Source organism: Stegastes partitus, unplaced genomic scaffold, assembly GCF_000690725.1.
Source record: "Stegastes partitus isolate 25-593 unplaced genomic scaffold, Stegastes_partitus-1.0.2 Scaffold495, whole genome shotgun sequence".
In the NCBI taxonomy this organism is placed as follows: Eukaryota; Metazoa; Chordata; class Actinopteri; family Pomacentridae; genus Stegastes; species Stegastes partitus.
Genome location: NW_007578226.1, coordinates 164032 through 185922, shown reverse-complemented (window position 1 = coordinate 185922; position 21891 = coordinate 164032). Strand labels below are relative to the sequence as shown.

Below are 21891 nucleotides of genomic sequence, written 5' to 3'. Positions count from 1 at the left end.
AACTTTCACCACTTCAGGACTGGACTTGTGATGAAGGATGATCTCATGTCAGCTGATTTGTTTTACTGGGTCACATTAAAGACCAAAAATATGAGGAACCACCACAACGACCAAAAAAAACAAAAAAAACAAAAAAAACAACCCCTGCTGCACCATCTCCTCCACTCTGTGCTGCAGCAACACACTCTGCAGGCTCGATTCATGCTTCCCTGCATGTTTGCAAGCTTGTCAGAGTGTGTTAAATTCATTCAAAGAGCCCAAACATGTGTTTCTAACGTCCAGCATTGTCGCCTCTGCTGACAGCGTTTATCGTCTGTTTCTTTCTGCGTATGTGACTGAAAGGGTGAAATCCTTTATCCAGCCTGCAGATAAGGAGCATGTGAAGGAGACACAACACAGCAGGGTTGAGATAGAGCCGAAAACATGCTGCTTCGTGTCACACAGGATTTAATCTTTAACAGAAAAAGTTGTGTTGGACCAGGAGACAAACCAACTGGAGGAAAAGTGAAATATTTCCCGTGGATGCTGAAGGCCTTCCCATGTGATGTCACAGTGATGTGTAACTGAGTCAGTGTGCCACGTCCGCGGATCACTGGGGGATATCCACCCCGGAGGCCGCTCAGGAGGCCAGATTACTGACTCACATGCTCGCCGTTTTCTGAGGTCACATGCCTCGTCCTCCACATCCAGATGAATGGGACACTGTGGGGGGGCCGGAGGCATGGTTCCTCTTTGTCAGGATTTCACTCAACGTGTGAAGCACAATGCGCTTTTTTCATAAAGATCAAAACTTATACATTAGTTGAGGGCAAAGGCTAACGCTTCAGCGGCTATTCTCGACCAGAAAATGTAAGAGAGAGGCCAGCGAAAGCAGCTTAATGAGCTACTGTAAGCAGAAATAAACTAAAGGGCTATTAGAGAGAGCGCAGACAGGAAATGGCTCAGAGATGACGAGGGCTACTTCTTGAAAAGTTTCGATCCGCAAATGCAGCGGGCAGTGACTCAGCTTTCCAGACTGAAACTTAACCAGGCGCAGACTGGGTGTTTGGCAGTGGGTCTGCTGGTGAATGCATTTTAAAAAATAGCAAATTCTGTCATTCTATAGTGAAAAATAATACATTATTGTTTAAAAACCCCATTAAACCCACAACTATAAGCTCCATCCAGCAAGAGTATCCCTCTGACTCTTCCCAGGTTTGAGATTTACCCTAAAGTCCCTCCAGTTGTTGTTTAACTCTTTAAAAGCTCGTCTGTGAATCACTGTGACAAGCTTTTTTATTTAAAAATGTTCCCATCAGGCCTTACAATGGCTCAGATGTAGCCTTACAGTTTTCAATGTGCAGATCTACGAAGTCCCTGCCTCCTTCTCTACCTACGCCTTTCTACTACCTGCAGCTCAAGCACACCAGCTCACCTACGACGCTGCTAAAACGCTTTAAAGCCGCTCTACACCACACAACTTGTGAATGGTTGTGAAACTGACTGGACCTCAAGACTGCATTCTAAGAACCTGATAAGTGGTCCTGTAGACCTCTGTCCAGGATGTAGACATTGCTGTACTCAAAGAAGTCTTCTATCTTCTAGATGCAGGTGGACTGATGAGTCCTGGAGCTGGATTTCCTGTGTGGACCATTTTTTAGTCTCCCCTACATATAGGTCTGTGCACTCCTTACTGCACTAGATTGCATACATTATGTTGCTCAGCTTGTGTTTGGCTGTTTAAACCTGAGGGTGAACCAGATTAGACTGGAGCATCCATCTCTAAATAGAGGACAGGGTCTACAGCACCACTTATCAGGCACCTAGAATGCAGTCTTGAGATCCGTCCCTGCACAGTTGCACAACCACTCACATCCTGCATCATGTGGGTTGTTAACAGGCCATTAGTCGTGAGATTTTTGGAGTGACGGTCAATCAGAACTGAGGACGGTTCAAGAAATCCAGTTGTCTCCTCGTTTAATCTGAATCCATGGTTATGAGGCTGCAGTTTGGAGGTACAAACGCTCAGAAATGGTGCCGACTGCTGGTTTTGCTCATGTTTCTACCAGTTTGTAAAATAAAAATTCAGTTTACAAACTAGTTTATCTGGTCTCAGTAAAGCCTCTTCTTCATTCTGGTGTTTTTGATGTGGTATTAAGTGAATATAAAAACAGGAAGAGCACAACTCTTTCCAAATTGTGGTGAAGAGTTGTAGCAATTTCTCAGTGTACACAACAGCAAAACGAAAGGGAAACACAATGTTCACACAATGTTAAACACACACCAGACCAACATTTTAGAAATTTTGCGACCAAACTCTTAACCAAGAAAATAAGACAGATGGATTCAGATGCATCATTTGCTCCAAACCGATCCGTCTTTGCTTGATCATTCTTGTGTTGAGACGCTGAAATCATACATGAACCTGAAAACAAGAGCTCTTGTGGGTCTGTCTGATTGATCAACCTGACAGCGGCTCTAGAGGCAGACCCAGCCGCTGTGGTACCACTGCTGTCCACATCCGCTGCAGGTCACAAAGGTCATCGCGTCGTCGTCGGGGCCGCTGCTCCTCACCCACGCCGGTAAGAAGAGGGCGCCTCTGGACACCTGCGTCACCCTGCAGTCTGATCCTCCGCATCTCTTGCAGCGAATCTTCTGCGTCTGCGTCCCCTCTATCGCCTGAGGAAGCTGCCTCTCGCTCACCCCCCTGGATGAAAACTCCTCCCTCAGCTGCCGGAGCTCCTGGCTGGCCATCTCCTCTGCGGACATCCGGGCGAAGGCCTCCGGAGGCAGGGAGCCGCTGAGGAGGCCCTGACGGAGGTGACTGCTTTTGGGATTCCTCAGGTTGGCCACCTTGCTCCTCACACAGGCTTTGTATTTGACCTGGTTGGAGTTGTGGAGCTCGTGGATGTGCTGCTCGATGCCTCCGGCCAGCTCTGCAGCCTTGTCTCGGTCTGGAGGTTCGGGGTGGAGGGCAGCGAGGAGGAGCTCAACGCATTTGGTTCTGACGGAATCAGAAGATGCAGAAGTAAGAGTCTGGAGGCTCGATTTAGCCTGTAAAGACGCCGCTTCCTGTTCTGCAGCGTTCTCCTCCTTATTGTCACATGTTTGTCCTGCATCTGAACGGAAAGGAGGAAGCTCAGCAGGATCTTCTGTGCATTTCCCTCCTTTTGCATCTTTGCTGTACTGTCTCTTCCACTTAGACAACAAGCTCTTGACCTTCTTCTTCACGTCGCTGTCTGAGCAGGTTTTCAGGATCCTGTAGAGCAGCTGGACGACGTCTGTTGTCTCCAGCTGCTCTGCTGTGATGTGAGACTCGTCAAGATCTGCAAGAAGAGACATGATGTCCTCAAAGCGTCTCTCTGAATTCAGTTTCTCCATCTGAAGAGCACCGCGGACGATTTCCTTTGCGTCCATGGTGCCTGCAGACAGAACAAGGTGATGATGGAATAACAAACATCATAAATCTGAAAGACAAATAGAAGTATGGATCTTAACATACAGGCCTTTGCAACTGCCTCCAAACAGAGCTGCTGTTTTCCTGATGTGCTGCTGAGCAATAAGCACCGTTCAACACATTAAAACATTCCTGTGCACGTTGGTTTACCTGCTTTCCTTCATGGTTTGCAGCTTCTTCCTGCTCACAACAATCCCACAAACGTCTGCATGGGAGCAGCCATGTTGGATGTGTGTCCAGAAACAGGACATTTTCCTGCTTTCACCCCTAGATGGAGCCGCAGCCTCAAAGAATCGCACCCTCCATGGCACAACGGAGGTTTTAGGGTTAGTTTACCAGTCCACGTCAGTTATTTTGGTGTCGTTTTGTAAAGAAATTAAGATAAGCACAAATTTTCAAATGAGATCCTGAGTGACAAGACTCCTGCAGTCGTCCTTGATATGATTTGCAGCGCGTGTAATCTGTAAAAGTATCGCCGTGCAGCTGTGATGCCAGTCAGTGATTTGTCTAAAATGCATTGTGGGATTAACGCTTTATGTAAGGATTTAGGTGTGTGCCTTTGGCTTTCAGGTTATTCCCACAGCAGGTATTCAAAAGCCAGGCTAGATTTCTGTTTATTTACAAGCCTCTTTCCTGTTATTTCACAACAACAACAAAGCTGGATTAACCCGAGTCAAAGCGCAGCGAGACGTGTGGGTGCAACCAACAAGTGCAGCATTCATTAAAAAGACAACCTGAAGTATACTTACGCATTGAACTGTATGATTATGACCATACGTTTGCTGACTTCTGAAAGGCTGTAATACTGATGCAGCTTCTGCGGGGCTTGCACAAACACGCAGTCGTCACATTCGGCCTCCAGACAAGAATTCAAAAGCAGAAGGTATCCGAGAGCAAGACGGGGCAAGCTGTGCATGTTATGAGAGAAGAAGATGAATGGCTGTTGAGGGTAATTCATGGTTATGGAGCGAAGACAAGAAATGTTTGCATGCGTCAGAACCACAACAGTGGACGGACTAGTTTGTAGGTTGCTGTTATTATGCACTCAGAGCCGGCGAGGTTTTGATCACACACTGAGGAATGACGTGAGTTTTGGATAAAATAGAAGCTTTGTGTGGCTGGAAGCCTACATATGTACTATTGTTTAAACGGGAAGGTAACTGGATATTGCAGCCAAAACACAGGTATAATTATTTACTGGATGAAGATGATCGTGTTGGGAAGGCTGAACCTCATGTTTCACTTCTCAAACACGCAAGACTGTCTGGTTATTTGAAACTGACTTAACACACATGATACAAGTACAACTTATTTTGGCCCTAAAAGCATAAAGGCTTCAAGATGATGTACCCCTTTATAACTTTAGATGTCAAATCCTGCAGCTACAAGGCCGCAGTATGAGTAGAATTAGTGTCGGCAAATTTAATGTTGGGAAACAGTGACAAAATAATGAATGTTTGCTGTGTTTTTGCGACATATAGGAAGCTTGTGACCTACTTTAGCTGGCTAGTTAATCACTTTCACGCGATACAGCTGACAAATTGCTAATTAGTCACAATTGCATTTCTATTTTTCTTGGGTTTTTTTTATTCCCCTGTGCTGTTCACTCCTTCCTGGTGTTTTGTTCTCAAGATTTAACACCGTTTCATTCAAAAATATGCTTTATTGAAAAACAGAAAAGGCCCTCTGAGCTAACCAGATTGCTCAGTTCTTGCTTAAAGTCAGTTTTGAAGCTTGTTGTGGTTGCTAATTGGAACAATAGCGTTCGAAGCAAACCAGTTTGGTAACTGCTTACTAGCTGGTGACCTTGTTAATTTGGTTGCCAATTGGAAAAATATCTGTTTATTAAAAGTGTTGGAAAAACCCTGTGTGCTAACTGGGTTGCTAACTTTTTGCTAGTTGGCAAGTTTATGCATTTGATTGATAACAAGATGACAATTTATTTAAATTGGAAAAAGCCCTCTGAGCTAGCCAGCTTGCTAACTGCTTGCTAGTTGATAAGCTAGTAAATTTGGCTGCTAACAGGACAAAAAGTTGATGCTGTTTATTGAAAAGTAGAAAAAGGCCTCGGAGCTAACCAACTTGCTAACTGCTTGCTAGCTGATAAGCTAGTAAATTTGGCTGCTAGTAGGACAAAAAGTTGACGCTGTTATTGAAAAGTAGAAAAAGGCCTCGGAGCTAACCAACTGGCTAACTGCTTGCTCAGAGTTGTGAGCTCGTTTTGTTTGCTAACTGGATAATAAGTAAAAAACTATTTGTTTTGTACAGCAAGTATATTCTTTGTGCAACTGAGCTAATTAAGCTGCAACAGCTTTCTAGATTTTAGTATCTTCAGCGTTGTGCTCCATCAAGGCGCCTCAAACTTTCTGTTCACAAGTCAAAGTTGAACTTCACTCAAACTTTTCTGCACGTATTTACCCGCCTGGACACGCACAAACACAAATCACAGCAATTCCATTAAAGTGAGACAACTGTCGGTCTTAAATTGGTCTTTTTAATATGCAGAGAACAGATCCAGTACTCTCAGCATTTTGACCCAAAGAAAAAGGTTGGTTTGGTTCCTGTAGATAACCAAAGAAGTGTTGAATCTGCACAGGAATCAAAACAACATCTGCGTCATGGGTGGGAGTGGTAAAAGAATTGAGCAAGTTGGAGAAGTGCGCTTCCTGGTCGTCCAATGAAACTCAACTTTTAGTGACAGTTTGGAATGTTAGCACAAGCTCAAACACCTGGACTCGAAAAAAAGGGAGGCGTTTGAAGAACTTGCTGAAGAGTTGGTGAAAACTGCCATCAAACAAGACTTGACTTTAGCGTTGAACTGGCGGTCGGTCGAAATGCGTTGGTTTGCTTTTAGGACACATGGACGCAACCCAAACCCATTCTGTGGGTTGAAAAGCCCTAAAAGACACACATTATTAATATATATATATATGTCCTGCAACATGTGGCTGAAGTTTGGCCTAAATATAAAGCTGTAGTCAAAGGAAGACGTCAGCATCATCCTCCAGCACTAATAGTTTTTGTCGAGTCCCTTTGGGGAGATTTCTCTGTAGAAGACACTTATTGAAATGAGTCTGCCCATGTAGGATGTTCATCTGAACATCTGCAACGCTGTGTTTAATTAATTTTCCAACCGTTGCTGTGGTGTTGCTGGATTCCAGCTTGTGATCACCACAAACCTCCTAAGAGTGCTTTCACTGCTAAATTAAACAACTGGACCAGAAAGTAGATTTTCCTGCGACCCCAGTGAGGATTAAGCGGTGGATAGATAATGGATGGATGGATGGAGAAAGTTGATTTTACATCAGCTTTACCCTTTTGATTCAGAGACGCACATTTAGCAGCGCCGCCGTATATCAAAGCACATTCCTGCCTAATTATATACGTTATTATTCACGCACAAATACCCCCCTGACACATAAATAGATGAGCAGGGTCCCATTGCGTAACTGCCGGTATGACATCACCCTCTTAATGTTATATTAAAAATTTGCTTTCAAGATTCATGCAGCTGGGGCCGATGTGCTGGAGGCCCTGAGGGAAAATTGATTTGGTGTCTCTTCGCATAATAGCTTCTGGGTCTCAGGTCCTCAAACGGCAGCTTTTAAAACCCCAGATGGAAGTTAAAGCTCCGAGGAGGCTTTTAGCAGCGTTAATGTTTAACTTTCCTTTTCTGCACACTCGCCTTCTGGCTTGAGGAATTCTCTGCCGGTAAGCCAAGGAGCGCGCATTATCCAAGTTTTCATGGACACGTGTTGTTTTGTGAGTGTGATTCTGTGGAATGGAAGGAAGCAGGAGGGTCTCCCACCTCAAACTGAGTGTGGATTGAGATGGGTGGGGTCCAGCTGAGTCCTCAGTGAACACATGTCAGAGACAAAAACAAAAAGAAAACCTCCATTTCAGTCGTCGAGCACATAAGGCCTCCTCGGTTCTCCTTCAGCCACACATGACTGGAATTCCCAAAAACACTCGCAAGGCTCCTCGGATCTTATCAAGTAATTTCACTGCGGCCTGCTTGCACTTGTACACTCCTTATCTGTGGGAATGGAATTTTACCAGCACGCCGCCGCCGTGCCGGAGGCTCGCCAACAGGTGGCGCCCTCTGCACTGTGCTGGTCCTGACGGAGCCGTATGAGGAAGTGGAGTCCTGCTGTATCACATCCTGCTTTTGTTGTCTCCGCCTCTTGTGGAGACCACGCCACACTTGATGGCATGTACGCATGAGCGCACACACACCAACACACACTCGCTACCCCGCCCTGAGCTTGAGAAATCCTGAGGAGGAGGAGGAGGAGGAGGAGGGAGGCGTTCTTGTTAAAGTGATCAGTTTCTTCTTGGGCAGACATTCATGACAACATGGTAAAGTCCCTGCAGGCCCAAACCACCCACAACCTGCAAACACCCCCCAATGTGTGCACAGCACGGACGAGGAAAGGGTGAAAAGGTATTGTAAGAAATCCTGTGTTTAAGAGGTAAAAGGCCCACATCATGGATTGTCACTGTCAGTAAAACATTGTTCATCCTACTTAGGTACTGAACACAAGTCATAACAGGGGGAGGGAAAGGTCAGAGGACTGATATTTTCTTTTTGCTGACAGGAGGAGAGGAAGCTTCTTTGTATTCTTGAACACAGATACACGCATTTTTCAGCATTCTCATGCAAGAGTAACAAACAAAAGGCCCTTCTTGCATTAACTTCTTCTATATAAAACCATTAAAAATGAAACTCGAAGTTCACATTGTTTACTGCAAATGTGACTTAATCCACTGTTTTTTGTTTTTTTTTGTGCACTGGTGACCCTTGTGACATTGAGCAGAAAGCAGCTGGACTTCTCTTTTCGGTTCTTGAACACATTTCACATCTCATCCAAGAGACTTTTTCAGTTCTCGCTGACCGGTGCAGAATCCCAGGTATTTATTCTGACCCCCAAATCACATGGCTGTTTGAATGAAACCGCCTGGAGAAGCATGACTCATGTTGTTAATGGTTGTGAAACCTCCAGTACAGAGATATGAAGACTGCATGGGAAGTACCTGGTAAGTGTAAATGCTTAACTCTGGAGAGTGGATAAGCAACTTTTCCCAAAAACTCTCCCTCCCAAAGGAGGCGACTCACAGGAGTGGACCAGCCGACCGTGAAATGCCAACGAAACGTGTTGAATGTTGGTTTGAGAACATTCTGTCTTTGTTATCACATCGTCTGGCTTTGACAACATCCCCTGAATGTTGCAGCTGAAACATGTCTAACGCTTAGCCTTTCTTTGAAAAGATAAATATCCTTAAAGCATCTCCGAACATTACATTGAAACTTAAAAACATGTTAGTCGATGTTGTGGGAGCGTTCCTTGTTGGCTAGGATGGTTAGGACAACAACAGGAGATTGAGGCTGATTTCCACCCATCCCGACAACTGGAAGAGAAATCTGGTCTGGAATCTGAACCGATGTTTGGTTCTGATTATTTGGTCACCTGAGGGGATCCAGTCCTAAACCTCCTGAACAGACTCACCAACCATAACTAGCACCCGGAGCAGCATTAGCATTCTATCCCTTGAGGCTAACGTTACCTAAATATACTCGTTTTTCTTTTCTTAATCGCAAAGTATTATTAGCAGGTTGTTGTCACCGCATTCACTGGGATTGTACATGTTGGAGCACAGTCTGGACAGTTTCATTCATCTGGGCTTGAAAAATGCAAAAAGGACTTTGGAAACCAGAACCTGTAGCATCCACTGGGGACCAGCTGTCATCGACAAAGCGACGGGCGAATACGAGTTATACATCTCAAGTCTGATTTACGGAAGTTTCGTCATCAGATGGGTGCACACGAGGCTCACTGTGGTCTGTCTTGATTTGTCACTCGTGTGTTGGTATACGCCAATTTTAACTGCACATCCACGTGCGTATCTGCAAGGGAGTGCAGGCCCAAGGCTTTAACATAAGTATTAGATTGAAACGAGATGAAACTCTATTGTTATGTCTTTCTTTGTTGCGGTGTTTTTAGTGCCTTGCTTGTACTCTGTCAGATGGCATTAGACATGACGAGGGTTTCTGTTGATCTCTTCCAACACGTCTGAGATTCACGCTGCTGCAGCTGCTACGACACACATGTGACGGTGAGACTCTGCGGTTTTCAGGCTGCGAGACCGAAATCAACCTCCACTTTGTATCTGCGCTGAACGCTCTTGACAGGGCGTGTTGGTGTTGAAGCAGGGGGGGAGGTCGCCTGTCTGTCTGTCGTCGTCCCACCCACTCACCCAGCCACCCATCGTGACCTTGAGGGTGATCGCAGACGACTGGAGTGGAAGCTGTTTTCCCCCCGTGCTCGTGCGACGGGGGTTTATTCTGTTTTGACTGACACCCTGCAAGGTTTCGGGTGATTCTTGACTTTCTATTTTAGGGGGTTAGAAACTCAACAAAGTGTCACAGTGTTTAGCTCGTACTTATTTCCCGCCTCGGGCAGGAAGTGAGACCAAAACCACAAAAGGCAGCGACTGTTATGTCTGCCGGGGCCGATCATAATATTTTCCTCCGCTGATAAAAACTTGTGTGAGAGCCAGAGACAATCAGGAAGAACAGCAGATATCGGCTTGTTTGTGGACGAGTGAGTCAAAAGCGGTGTCACAAGACTCTTTTCTTGGTTGTGGGGAAACAATGCTGTTTATGTTGCTTTGTCAGACGCTGAATTTCATAACGCCCCCGGTGAATGTGACGCAACGTGTCGCTTGGTAGCGGCTCAAGGTAAAACTCCAACTATGTGATCGTTTAATTGGGTTGTTTGTTTTCCAAATAACGCTCTGTTGCTCCAAAAGCTTAACCATAAAGAGAGAATTGACTTTAATTCTCTGGAAGATCCTCTGTGGTTACGACCATGTGCTCCCTCAAACTGTTCCCCACATTGATTCATCGCATTTGTTTTCCCATGACCCCCCCTCCCCCTACACACACACCAACTGGACACATGCTTGGCCTTATGGGAAAATCCAGCACCAGCGGGGCCTGGGTTACAAATAACCACATCCTCCCATGTTGCTCGCAGTTGTGCAGCATCCACTGGGCTTAGACCTGTAACGCGATCCCAGTGGATGTGTGAACTGTGCACAGGTGTGAGGTTCTGCTGATCTTCAGCTGTGTGCGACAGCCATCATATAAAGTCTAAAGGACAGTTCCTGATGAAGCAACAACTTCTCTGTCCAAGAAATCTTGTGTGAGCATCACACAACGCAACCGCAGAGCGAGATTGTGACACTTTTGGATGAACACCAAACTAATGGTAGTTGATATTAACCGACACACTACTGCTCAAACCACAGTCAGCTGCAGGACAAATAGAACTGAAAATGCTAATTAATTAACCTTGTTGTGTTATTTTTGCATCAATAGTAGCATATTTTTTGCTTTAGAGCCAGCATGATCTTTTATTTATTGATTTAGACTGGATTTTTAGAATTGTATTTACAATTTTATCTAGTCTTTACATATTTTTATAGATTTTATTCCACATTTAAACATCAAATTTCGTTACTTGCTCGTACGTTCCTGTGCTTTTGCGAGCTGCTCCAAACAAACTGCCCCAAGTAGAAATAATAAAGGTGTTTGTATTGTATTGTATTTGCAACCTCATAGGTTTCTCCTTAATTTACATGGCATTTTAAACTCATTTTTTAACTTAAGTAGCCTTTTATATGTATTTATTTGAACTTAAATGAGTCTATTTCATCATTACCTTCTAATATTAGTCATATTTTTGGCCTTTGCATCTCAATTTGTTCCTTGATTTTATTGCTTCATTGTTTTTTTTTCATGTTTTAACTGCATTAGCATTACAAGATTATGTGTAGTTTGCATTGTTCTGAATGTGTATTGATTTATATGTATTTATATTAAAATTTAGACGTTGCAAACTGACACTTTCTCATGTACAAATAAACATAAAATAAATAAAAATGGTGGCGATATCCGTGAATATTTTCTAAAAAGTTGCCTTCTGCAGCAGGTTTGCATACAAATAAAGAATAAATAATCTCCAAGCATCTCTGATTACAACCTAAACAATATCATTTTTAATGTTTAACTATCTCAGACATCTTTTTATGCCGTACGATTGGACTAATCAGAGACATCTCGCCATAAATCTGAAGGAACCCAAGTTTCTCACGTCTACCTCAGACGTTAAACATCTACCTGTCCAACGAGGTGTGTGGACGATAAGAGCTGATAGCGCTGTTGTCTGGCAGGGAGGTGCCCGCACAGTAAACCACCGCAGCAACACAAGGCTTTTGTCCTCCTCTTTGCTCAAATCTGAAGCCGGATATGAAGTTATTTCAGGGCCTAGCTTTGGTTTAAATTCCTCTGAAGCTCAATTCCCAAGACGGTTCTGTTGCTGTTTAACATGAGAACCAAACCCCCCTCCTCCTCCCTCTCCTGTGTGAGATAATGATTCATCGTTTTTGCATTCAAGATGAAGCCAAGGAAGAGGACACATCTCTGCACAACAATCACACTACTACTTAATGTCTCTCCAAATCGGAAGGGACAGAGGCAGCGTGTCCTTTTTACATTTTTAGACTGAAGCCCCCGACTCCCGGCCCTCTCTGGTAATTTCCGTTATGTGATTGTGCCTGAATTCCAGATATCCCACAGTTCAGATTCATGGGCCTGCGGTGTGAGTGCACAGGACGCTTCTTAACCCCTTAACGCTCTTCTACCTTTTCCTTTCTCCCCCCGTTCTGCCTTCTCTCCCCTTCATTTCCTCACCTTCTCCTCCTCCTCCTCCACATCTCGTCTCCTGCAGATTTATCAAACACATTCCTCCCCTCCCCTCCGACACCCTCCGTTTCTCCTCTCGGCGCCCGTCCTCCACTCCAGCCGTCTGATGGAGGCACGGTTGGGAGAATCAGTGGCAGGGTGACGTACTGGGTGAGAAAGAAAGTGTGGGACGAGGTGTGTCTTCAGACTGCTCGGGATCGGATGCTCACGTTTCGACCGAGCGCATGTGTTCGCGAGCACGCTGCCACGAATTCCTGATTGGTCATGTGGCAAAGACATCGACAGGCGAGCGAGCGCAGGGCTCTCGCTTTCTGTCTTTGAGCAATCGATGAAGGAATGCACAGAAACAGTTTAGCTTGAACCGTGCAATTATAAAACGCTGAGAACAGATTTTGGTGTCAAAATGGGCGCTTTGCAAACATGGCTTTTTTCCCCCCTAACAGCAGGGTTTAAACCAAAATATGCAACTTTTAGAAGAAGATTGTGTTTCATTGAACAGATAAAAGTTGCACCTTCAGCCTAACTTGCTCTGTTAGCTCATGTTGGCTAATGTTAGCAAACTTTTGATAGAAGTTGTTGGATATTGGTGACTGCATCTGCAAACCTTCTGACTTCTTCAACTGTTGTGCTACGTTTGAATATGTTGGAGGTGAATCTGATGAAGTCTTTAAAGCAGCTAATCAGAGAAAATTAGGAAATGAAGGCAAATTTGATGTTTAATAAAAGAAGTAGCCACGTAATCTCACCTTGAGTTTAGAATAAGGCCGTGCGTGAAGCACAAGAGTTAGATCTGAGTGAGAACTTGAGTACACAGGGTGCAAATTTCAATCAAAAGGTGGCCTCACACCAAAACATACACGTCTTTGCTGTCCATTTTGTTCTACATGGGACTGTAATATGTCAAAATAAACATCATTCTGTATTGAAAGAGAGTTGAAACTACAGATTGAGACCATAAATTCATTAGGAGAATGTTTACTGAGTTAGCAAATCAAGTGAGAAGGTAGCTCATTTTCAAATTGATTTCTGTCGGCAACCAGAGGCCCCCTGCTGGCCATGAGAAAGAATGCAGTTTTGAGTCAAGTTTGCATCACTTTTCAGGCCCGGACGCTTCATCCATGTATTGGATGCAATCTATTCTCATAACTGACTTTTTAAAATATTACAATAAAGTTTTGTGCTGATATTCATGCCACCCTCAGGATGAATTTAAATAAGTCACATCACCAAGCGCCACCATCAGGTCAAACTGTTTTCACTGTAAGAGTAAGCCCACAAACACAGCTGATGCATGCCTACGACGTATGCTTTAGCTTTCATTACTTTCTATTTTAGACTTTACAGTTTCTTTTTTAATCTCAACCATCAGAAACTTTCTCCATCTCCATTGCTGCGGTGGCTCCCTTCTTCAGCTCTGGTAAACCAATCACCGCTGGTTAACATTGCTAGCGGCGTCATCAAAGAAACCAGAATTAGAACTATGGTGCACTGCAACAATGCATTGTCTGGCAACGAGTTGAACACACTGGATGCTCGTTTTGATGTACAAGTTCTGCACTGGACAACTTTCTGTGGGCAACTTAGCATGCTGGTGTTAGCATTTAGCTCAAAGTACGGCCTCGCACAGCTGCTAGCATGTCAATAGTATTCTTTGGAACCGAACCAAAAGAGCCAGCATCCGTCCTCGCTCTGAAGGATCTTTGCATATTTTTGTAATTTGACCTCCCTGAACTTTTCGGTCCAGCCGCTGTAATTCTAGCCTGTGAAAAAATATCTGAATCATTCCATCAAACTGAAATCGAAGGAGAAAAATCTCCCAGTGCAGAGGTCATGCAAACCTCTCCAGACATGTCTGGCATGAACACACACCCTCAGATCGGGACACTAAACATCACATGCACTTGATGACTGAAAGCTGGTCTCTCCTTCAGTCCCGTTCAGTTCTGCAAACGGTTAACCTCTGAACTGCTGAACGCCAGGAATCTGCAGCAAACAGACGTGGTCACAGAATCTGGTCTGTTGCTAAAACTCCATTCAGAGGATGAAAGCCGCCTCTACATGTTCACTCTGAGTGGGACATCTGAAGACAGAGTGCAGGTCAGGCTCTTTTCATTCCCCCCCTCCTCTGGCTTTGAACTCGGAGTGCTTTGCGACTTGCTTGATCTGAGTTAAACCGCAAAGCTGCATCTCACTTCCTCGCTTTGAGCTGCTTGTCTCACTGCAAAAGGGGAACTTTAGAGTAAAAAACACATTGTGCTGCTTCACAGTTTTGAGGAAGTAGCACCTAACAGGAAGGTGGTCGTGTTGTCGAGCATCGAGGTTCGTTTTTGCCAAGACCGAAATAATGATTTGTTTTTGGAACTTCTATGTTGGACTACTGCGTTAAAAATAAACGACTTAACGTGTGGACGTGCTCACTTCTTCTTCACGTGATGCATTTTGCAGAAAACAAACCTTCTCGTCAGAGCAAAGAATTTCTCTCTGCTTCAAAGCCAGCAGTTACATCAGCTGCAAAGAATTAGTAAGAGCCTATTTCAGGCCGTTTAAGTTCTTCGTCTAAACACAGTGAAAGAAGTGCAAAGACTGTCGGGTTAATTGTGTTCACTCAGTCTGTGAAACACAGCAGCTGTAGCCAGGGGTGGAAAAGGGGAAATGTTTTCTCCACGCGGTGCAAAGGTTCACAATCTCGCCCTGGCTGCCTCGCCGGAGTTACATAACAGCGAACATGTGAAAGAAAAAAAAAGGCAGAAAGATGAAAAAAGAGGGGAAAGAGAGAGAAGGAGGGGAGGAGGGAAAGAGACCAGATGATGTCATGCATTTCATAGTAAGAGCAGGGGATCAAGTCAGCCGAGCAAACAGAAATATCACACGTTTTTTTTTTGTGTGTTTTGTTTCCTCCCCTCTCATTCTTTCAGCGAGACGCCGAACGACAGCTTCGACGCAGGGCCTCAGATTTCAGCAGATGTGGCAAACCGGCCTTATTTGGCATCCCAGAAGAAAGAGGGAAGGAAGGAGGCGGCGAGGGCCAAAATTCCACATCAGGTTTTTATCAAACAAAGACCGATGTGGAGTCAGTAGCAGCTCTTTCAAGCTCCGGAGCTGAATAACAATAACTGCAGGCTATCAGGAGGCCTCGAGTCTTTTTTTCCTTCCAGTAAACAAAGATAGGTTTTGAATGCGTGTTGGTTAAAGTGTATGGCGGGAACAAAAAGGAGGGTTTAAAACGGTCGCCCAAAGCGATCTGGAGGACTCTTTGTGCGTCGCCGAGTCGGTGTGGCGACCCTCGGAGCACAAACAGTTCATTTTGACACATAAAGACACATTCAGCCGCTCACATCTGACAAAACAAGCAGCAGGAAACAGAACAGACACCTCCTTGTCTGCTCCGCGCTCGCCGTTTTCAGAAATAGCCGCCCCCGCTGTTATCAAGCCCGGGTCACACTTCCTGCCTTTCTGCTGCCTGAATCGGAGCGAGGGATTGTGGGTAAAGTGCAGCAGGTCCCGCCCACCCGCACCAACAGCAGGAAGTCAGCGCTCCCGCTTCCTCCTCGACGAGGGCAAAATGCAGAAGTGTCGGAGGTTCGAGCAGGAGAAAGGTCGCTCTCGGTTCTCCATCCGAAAACCTCTTCGTTGTCCTCTTCCTCCCTGTTATCACTGTTTACAAATAAAGGGCTATTCCGCTTTTAATTCAAACAAATAACCTACAACGAAGGCAGAGCTACCAGTTTATGGTCTTGGAATGAAGCGCAGATAAGGAGCGTTTGGGTGATGCAGAAGACAAATGAGGAAACACACCTGCACAGATGTAAATTGCTTGTGAACTGCTGCTGGAGCTGCAAAGCGTCAACCCCAAGCCAATTAAAGTGAAGCAACCACAGCAGCATCAGAGCTACCTGAGCTGTGAACACGCCCACACACTGGCGACAGAATGAGCGAAATGTGAAAACTGCACCTGTTTAGACGTGTTAATATATGTGTATCTGATATAATGAATACGGCGGAAGCGATGTGCGATGTCACTTAAATGTCCAACGATTCAAAACTGCATCAAGATGAACAGAATGTTTTCTCTTGTGCAACATGAAAAACTCCCGGTTTAGATTTGTTATATTAAGCATGCAGGCCTCACAATAGCAACGCATTGCAACAAAAGTCACTGAGATTCAATTATTTTTTTATTTTTTACCTTTAATAACAGACTCAGTCCTCTTGGACTTCGTTCGTTCTGTTATTCTGCTCTTTTATCTCTTTAAAACACCCCTATTGGATTCATGTCAGCTGATTTACTTGCCCGGGTTATAATCTTTTAACTTTCTCTCTTCTGTAGAAACTCTTGTGCAATCTCGGCAGTGTGTTTTGGATCGTTGCGATGCTGGAATACTCCTCTTGTGCCAAGTTTCTGCAGACTGGAAGTCGTCTTGTCTGTGATTATTTTGGTTTATTTTAACGGTGCGTCTATAAATCTAACGTGTTTTACACCCATGCAGGCTCCCATCATCACATTAACTCCTCTGTGCTTCACTGTCAGGACGATGCGTTCACTGGTCAGGTTCACACCAAACACGCTGGACTCCATCTTTATCTTTGTCTCGTCTGACCAAAGACTGTGCAGGTAGCTCACTCCACGGCACTGATTAGTGGTACCAGGATTCATTCTATATCTTCTGATTACCGCAGATCAGCTGATTTTTAGTTGGTCACTGACCTTCCTGGATCCACCTTTGTGAAGCCTCATTATTCACTTCCTCTTTCACACTGTAGAGCCATGATGCAGACATCTATAGACACATAGCTCCAAACCTGAAGCAGCCTAACCATCCTGGACACTCCCTCTCCTCCCTGCTGCCGTCAGGCCGACGCTAAAGGCTGTAACTGAGAGGATGAGGAAGAGTTTCTTCCCTCAGGCCGTCCGTTTGCTCAACTCTGAGCCTTAAACTGGACTGTAAGGCACGACTCAGTGGCACCTTTTAATATTTTTGCTCCTTGTACAACAAATGATCCATTTGCTTTCTTTGATTAGACTTGATTTTATATTATTTTTCTACGTATATATATTTCTTGAACACTGTAGGTATCTTATTTTATTTTTTATTGCAACTGGATGCCGGCACTAAGCACATTTCACTACGCAGGGTGTAATTGTGTCTGTGACCAATAATCTTTTATCTCTTTAACCGAGTAAGTTCTGGTGATCATTTGATGCGATTAGTTCGTGCAATCAGGCTGAAAATCACAGATGTACTCAGTTTATGTTGAGTTTCTACTTTGAAATCTCAACTTTCAATATAGTTCTTGTACAATAAAGTATTTTTTTATTATTATTAATATGAGAAAATACTTGGAATCAATGCATTCATTCAGAAATCCTACAATTTGAAATCATTTAGATGATTTTGGACACGGGTTGTGCTGCATGTATGACGACTAGAACGTGATATTATTAAAGGTTAAAAAAGTACTACAGTTATATAACGATATAACAAATGGACGGAGCACAGAACTCCCTGTTCTCGGTATTTCCCTTTTCGAAAAAACATCAGATTCTGATGCGGCTCTTCAGGCCCGAGCTAATGTCCTCTCCTTAATAAACACACCATCCCTCCCACATTCCTGAAACAATGGCTGCTCTCTGTACCGAATGCAGCGGTTCTTCAGCTCAGGGCATTTGTGCTGGAGAGAGAGAAAAAAAAGAAAGTCCCTCTTGATGTGGTAACATATTGTCCTTGTAGCGGGCAGGTTATCTGGCTGGTTTCAGAGTAACAGAGGAAGGGGCGGCCCACATTCTTTAGAGCTGACCTCATGCATGAAAACCTTTATGCATGCTCTAAAAACCAAAAACCCCAGAACCAGCTGAGAGCGAGGTGGCTAATGGGTTGCAAGACGTATTGCTTGTTTACCTTTGTTGCATTCCAGCCACCTGATAGCAGGAAATCATTAAAAAAGAATATAAATCAAATGTGTGAAGGATGAAGAGAGTTCAACAAATCTTTCCTGCAAACAGATAAACTCGTTTCTGGGAGCTGTTTTTTCTGGGCAAAAATATCTCTTATCGTGGCACCGATTACCAAAGATAAGGAGTCAGATTAAGAAATTCCTGCACAGAAAATGGAGCATGTTCAGTCGTGTCCAAATATGGCTGCATGCTGGCACTTGGCGAGCAGCGAGAAAATGAGGTAAGAGCGACAGATTTGAGCTCGTGTGCGGTTGTTCCACACGGAAAAAGAAAACAGCTCCGCTTTCAGCGCCGTGAAAACAAGAGTCCTGACCTCTGACCCCAGGTGGAGCCTCAACACGGCGGCGCCTCAGACGGAGGACTTGACGTTCGCTGCACCTGCTGGTTTTCTCTCACAAACGTGCCCTCGCTCGTATTTTCTAGCGGCGCGGGAGGCCTCATGCATATTCATCCCGTCCCTCTTGCTTTACCTGCCACAGTCAATTCATCACCATGTGCACACACACACACACACATAAACCAAATGGACAACAAAGGCCACTAATGAGCAGGAATGCCCACAGATCAGTGAAACAGCACGACAGCTGTCGCAGCAGGGGGGTCCCCTTATTGGGCGGCTGTTGTCCGCCGCCAACGGTGCCCCCCAATCAGACAATGGCACGCCTGGCTTTTCCCGCCACGGGTGTGTTAACATGTTACAGTGAGAGAAAAAAAGACCAAGCAGCGGCGAGGGAGGCAGGAGAGGAGGAGGGTGATGGTCGGGAGGGTACGAGGGGTGAGTCACTGGAGCTCCCACAAAACTTTCTCTCCTCGTGCAGCAGCTGAATATTGGGGAGTTTTATCATCTGAAGGCCACGAGTGCGGGATAGCAGTTAGCCCGCTATCTGGAGATAAAACGCTGCACATGTGAACGCTGTTTCCTCTCTCGGTGAGCTGACTTCTAGGCCTGGAATATGAAGCTACTATAGAAGGGCTAAAAAAAGGCTGCAGTTCCTGGAATGTCCACTTGAGGCTGATTCCAGACACGAGCCGGTGCCCATAGAGCTCCATGTTCACACGTCCAACTTTACAGCACAAATAAACATATTTACAGCCCTGTACAATGAACAGTTTTGGGCTCTTTTGCTAATTTTCCAGTTCACGACAACTGTGCAGGAGAGGAATTAAAAACTATGAATTCTTTAGTGTGTGGGGTGCTTTTAAAACAGCTCATGGTTACGTCTCTGTTCCACTCAGCTTTGTTTGGTGTAATATGCAGATTATGCCCCATAATTAAATGCATTTCTTTACAGTGAGATGAAAACTTTACCACAGAGGGGATTTCATCAGTTTTTTACTGTACAGTTTTATGAAATATGTGCAAGAGGATGACTGTGACAAAAACAAAACTAGTCAGGTGTGAAGACGAACAACAGAAGAGGTTGTTCATTCATCAAATAACTTTCTAGGATCCTCATGAAACCATTTACATGAGCAAAATAAACATATAGTGTTGTAGCATCCTGACGCTAATATAAATAATAATAATAATACAATTTTTTTAGAGAATCTTTCAACTTTTTTTTTACAGGTTTCATGTATTAAACATACATTTAGATGTTAATAAAATCACAAAAATAAGAACTGAATGTACATGTATGATGTAAAATAAACCTGTAATTGCAAATAACCCTAAAATTTCCTTTTTTATAAAAAGAAAATTACATTCTTTCATACTTAAAAATACATCTGAATATGTATTTTTGTTTCTTTTTCAGCATTTCCTATTGATTTAATAGATTTAATTGAGTCAATATTTAATTTAATTAATTGTTAAATTGAAATTTAACACTGTAAATATATATATGTGTAAAGATGAGACACAGTTTGTGCCAACGAACAGGAAAAAGAACTTTTGATTCTGTAATTTAAAATTAGTTTATTAAGTGTAAAATCATCTCGTATGATTACTGAAGTTTTCACAACATCACAAATATACTGAATAAACATAGTTTTATTGGTACACGACATCTATCAGCTTTTATAATCTATCAAAATACAGTCGTTAACATTACACATAATATTAATAATTATATTTAGTAATAACATTGTTACATATTATTGGTAATTTTCATGGAAATATCCTTCATTAGACATTAAAAAGCCAAAACAAATAGGGAAAAAAATCTAGAAAACAAACTTTAATTGTGGAAAATTGCTTTACTATTTTAGGAGATGCTTATTTTTTCTGTTATTTTACTGTTTAGTTTTCTGTTTTTGTGCCCAAGCTGCTGGAATATTACAGTTCTATCTTATTTTGTGTACCATGTCATACATGTCATTAAAAAAACCACTAAAATGCAACCACATAATGTGTTTTTTCATGCGTTCCAATGGTGCAACCTCAGCGAACATGTATGCAAATGCTGCTAAGAGATAGGAAAATAAGCCACAGGACAACTGTTCCTCTATTAGTCCTACGTAAACATATTCAAAGATTCAGAGCAGGGATGGAGGGAGGGCTGGAAAATGGGCTGCATATCGACTGCAGCCGCAAGAACCCATTAAAGCATTTTACTGCTTTAATCCCTCCGCTGTACCATAAATACAAGCTATAGTTTCCACATTCACCACCTCGCTGCTGCACATGCCCGCTGGCTCGCCGCGCCCACCGAACACAATCGTCATTCATAACATCCCCAAACATCCAGAGATTCACACGTCACTCTTAATTCACATACAATGTGTGTGTGCGATGACATAAGTGGAACAGAAGCGGTTACAGTAATTCCCATCTGCTGCATCGGCTCAGTCTAACGTCTGAGGAATGTACAGCAGGAGACGCTGGCTCGGGATGGAGGAGGAATGTTCGCAATTACAGCCGGTCTGGATGGACTGGAGGTGTGTGTTTAAAAGAACAAAAGGAGGGACGGATCTGTCTTGAGGGACAGCAGAGAAAAAAAAAGACAGAGGAGATGAAATGATGGGAGGATATGTGAGCAAAGCAGCCCTCCATTGTCTGTGTGCCACTACATGAATTCAGGGATTACATAAGACGAGGTCTGATTGGCTGCTCCTAAGCATGATAACTGGACTGGTCTGCACAGATGCATCCTGCTGGATTATGGGTAATATTGGAAAGTTGCATTAGGAGCAGACTGTCTGTCTGACTGACTGTTTTCTCTGTGGCTCCTGTATTGATATTAATACTCATACTAATGCGGTGGAAGCAAAACAAAGAGCAAAATCAAACGGATTCATCTTTGTTTGAGCAGCAGTTACCAAAATAAAAGTCCCGCGGTGTTAAAACGACAAACAGTGAAGAAAGTCAAACAGAATCGATGATGAACGGTTGAGATTACATCAGGTTGCATAAGAGCATAATAAAGTCCGTTTTAGAAAGACGTGTCGGCAGAAGACGGAGCGTTCGCCTCGCTGACGGCTCCTCAGATGCTTCGACTGAGCCTTTGAGTTTCAGGTTGGACTGAATATTTTAGTGTCTTTCAAAACCTTCGCAAACGCTTTACTCATGTGGCCGCCGTTTCCCATCTAACGGCTGAACGATATCGGAAAAGGATCCTAACTGGAATCTTTAAATCAGTAGGTAGACTTGTACGAAAATAACATTGTAGGGTCTAAACCTTCATATGCAAATCAGTCATTTGGTGTAATATAAATGAGGCTCTTAACAGATTTGTAGAGTCCTAATCTTAATATTTAAATTAGTTATATTGCTGTAGGGTTCTAAACTTAATA

The 21891-nt window shown here is 43.8% G+C and overlaps 1 protein-coding gene across 3 annotated transcripts; it reads right to left on the bottom strand.

Moving 5' to 3' along the window:
* Positions 1–48: 48 nt before the first annotated feature.
* On the bottom strand, positions 49–4346 carry tceanc (transcription elongation factor A N-terminal and central domain containing). Of its 3 annotated transcripts, XM_008287300.1 has the most exons (3): positions 4186–4346; positions 3587–3736; positions 49–3401 (listed from the first exon to the last, which is right to left on the bottom strand). In XM_008287300.1, exon 3 carries the CDS (start codon positions 3394–3396, stop codon positions 2458–2460), a length of 939 nt encoding a protein of 312 aa, XP_008285522.1. In that variant the 5' UTR covers positions 3397–3401; positions 3587–3736; positions 4186–4346; the 3' UTR covers positions 49–2457. The 3 variants fall into 3 exon arrangements, with proteins under 3 accessions (XP_008285522.1, XP_008285523.1, XP_008285521.1); XM_008287301.1 differs by lacking the exon at positions 4186–4346 and having other exon boundaries at positions 49–3446; positions 3587–3757; XM_008287299.1 differs by lacking the exon at positions 4186–4346 and having other exon boundaries at positions 3587–3757.
* Positions 4347–21891: the final 17545 nt, after the last annotated feature.

Bases quoted from the DNA above. Each gene is read 5' to 3' on its own strand.
- tceanc (XM_008287300.1), bottom strand. From the start codon at position 3,396: ATGGACGCAAAGGAAATCGTCCGCGGTGCTCTTCAGATGGAGAAACTG.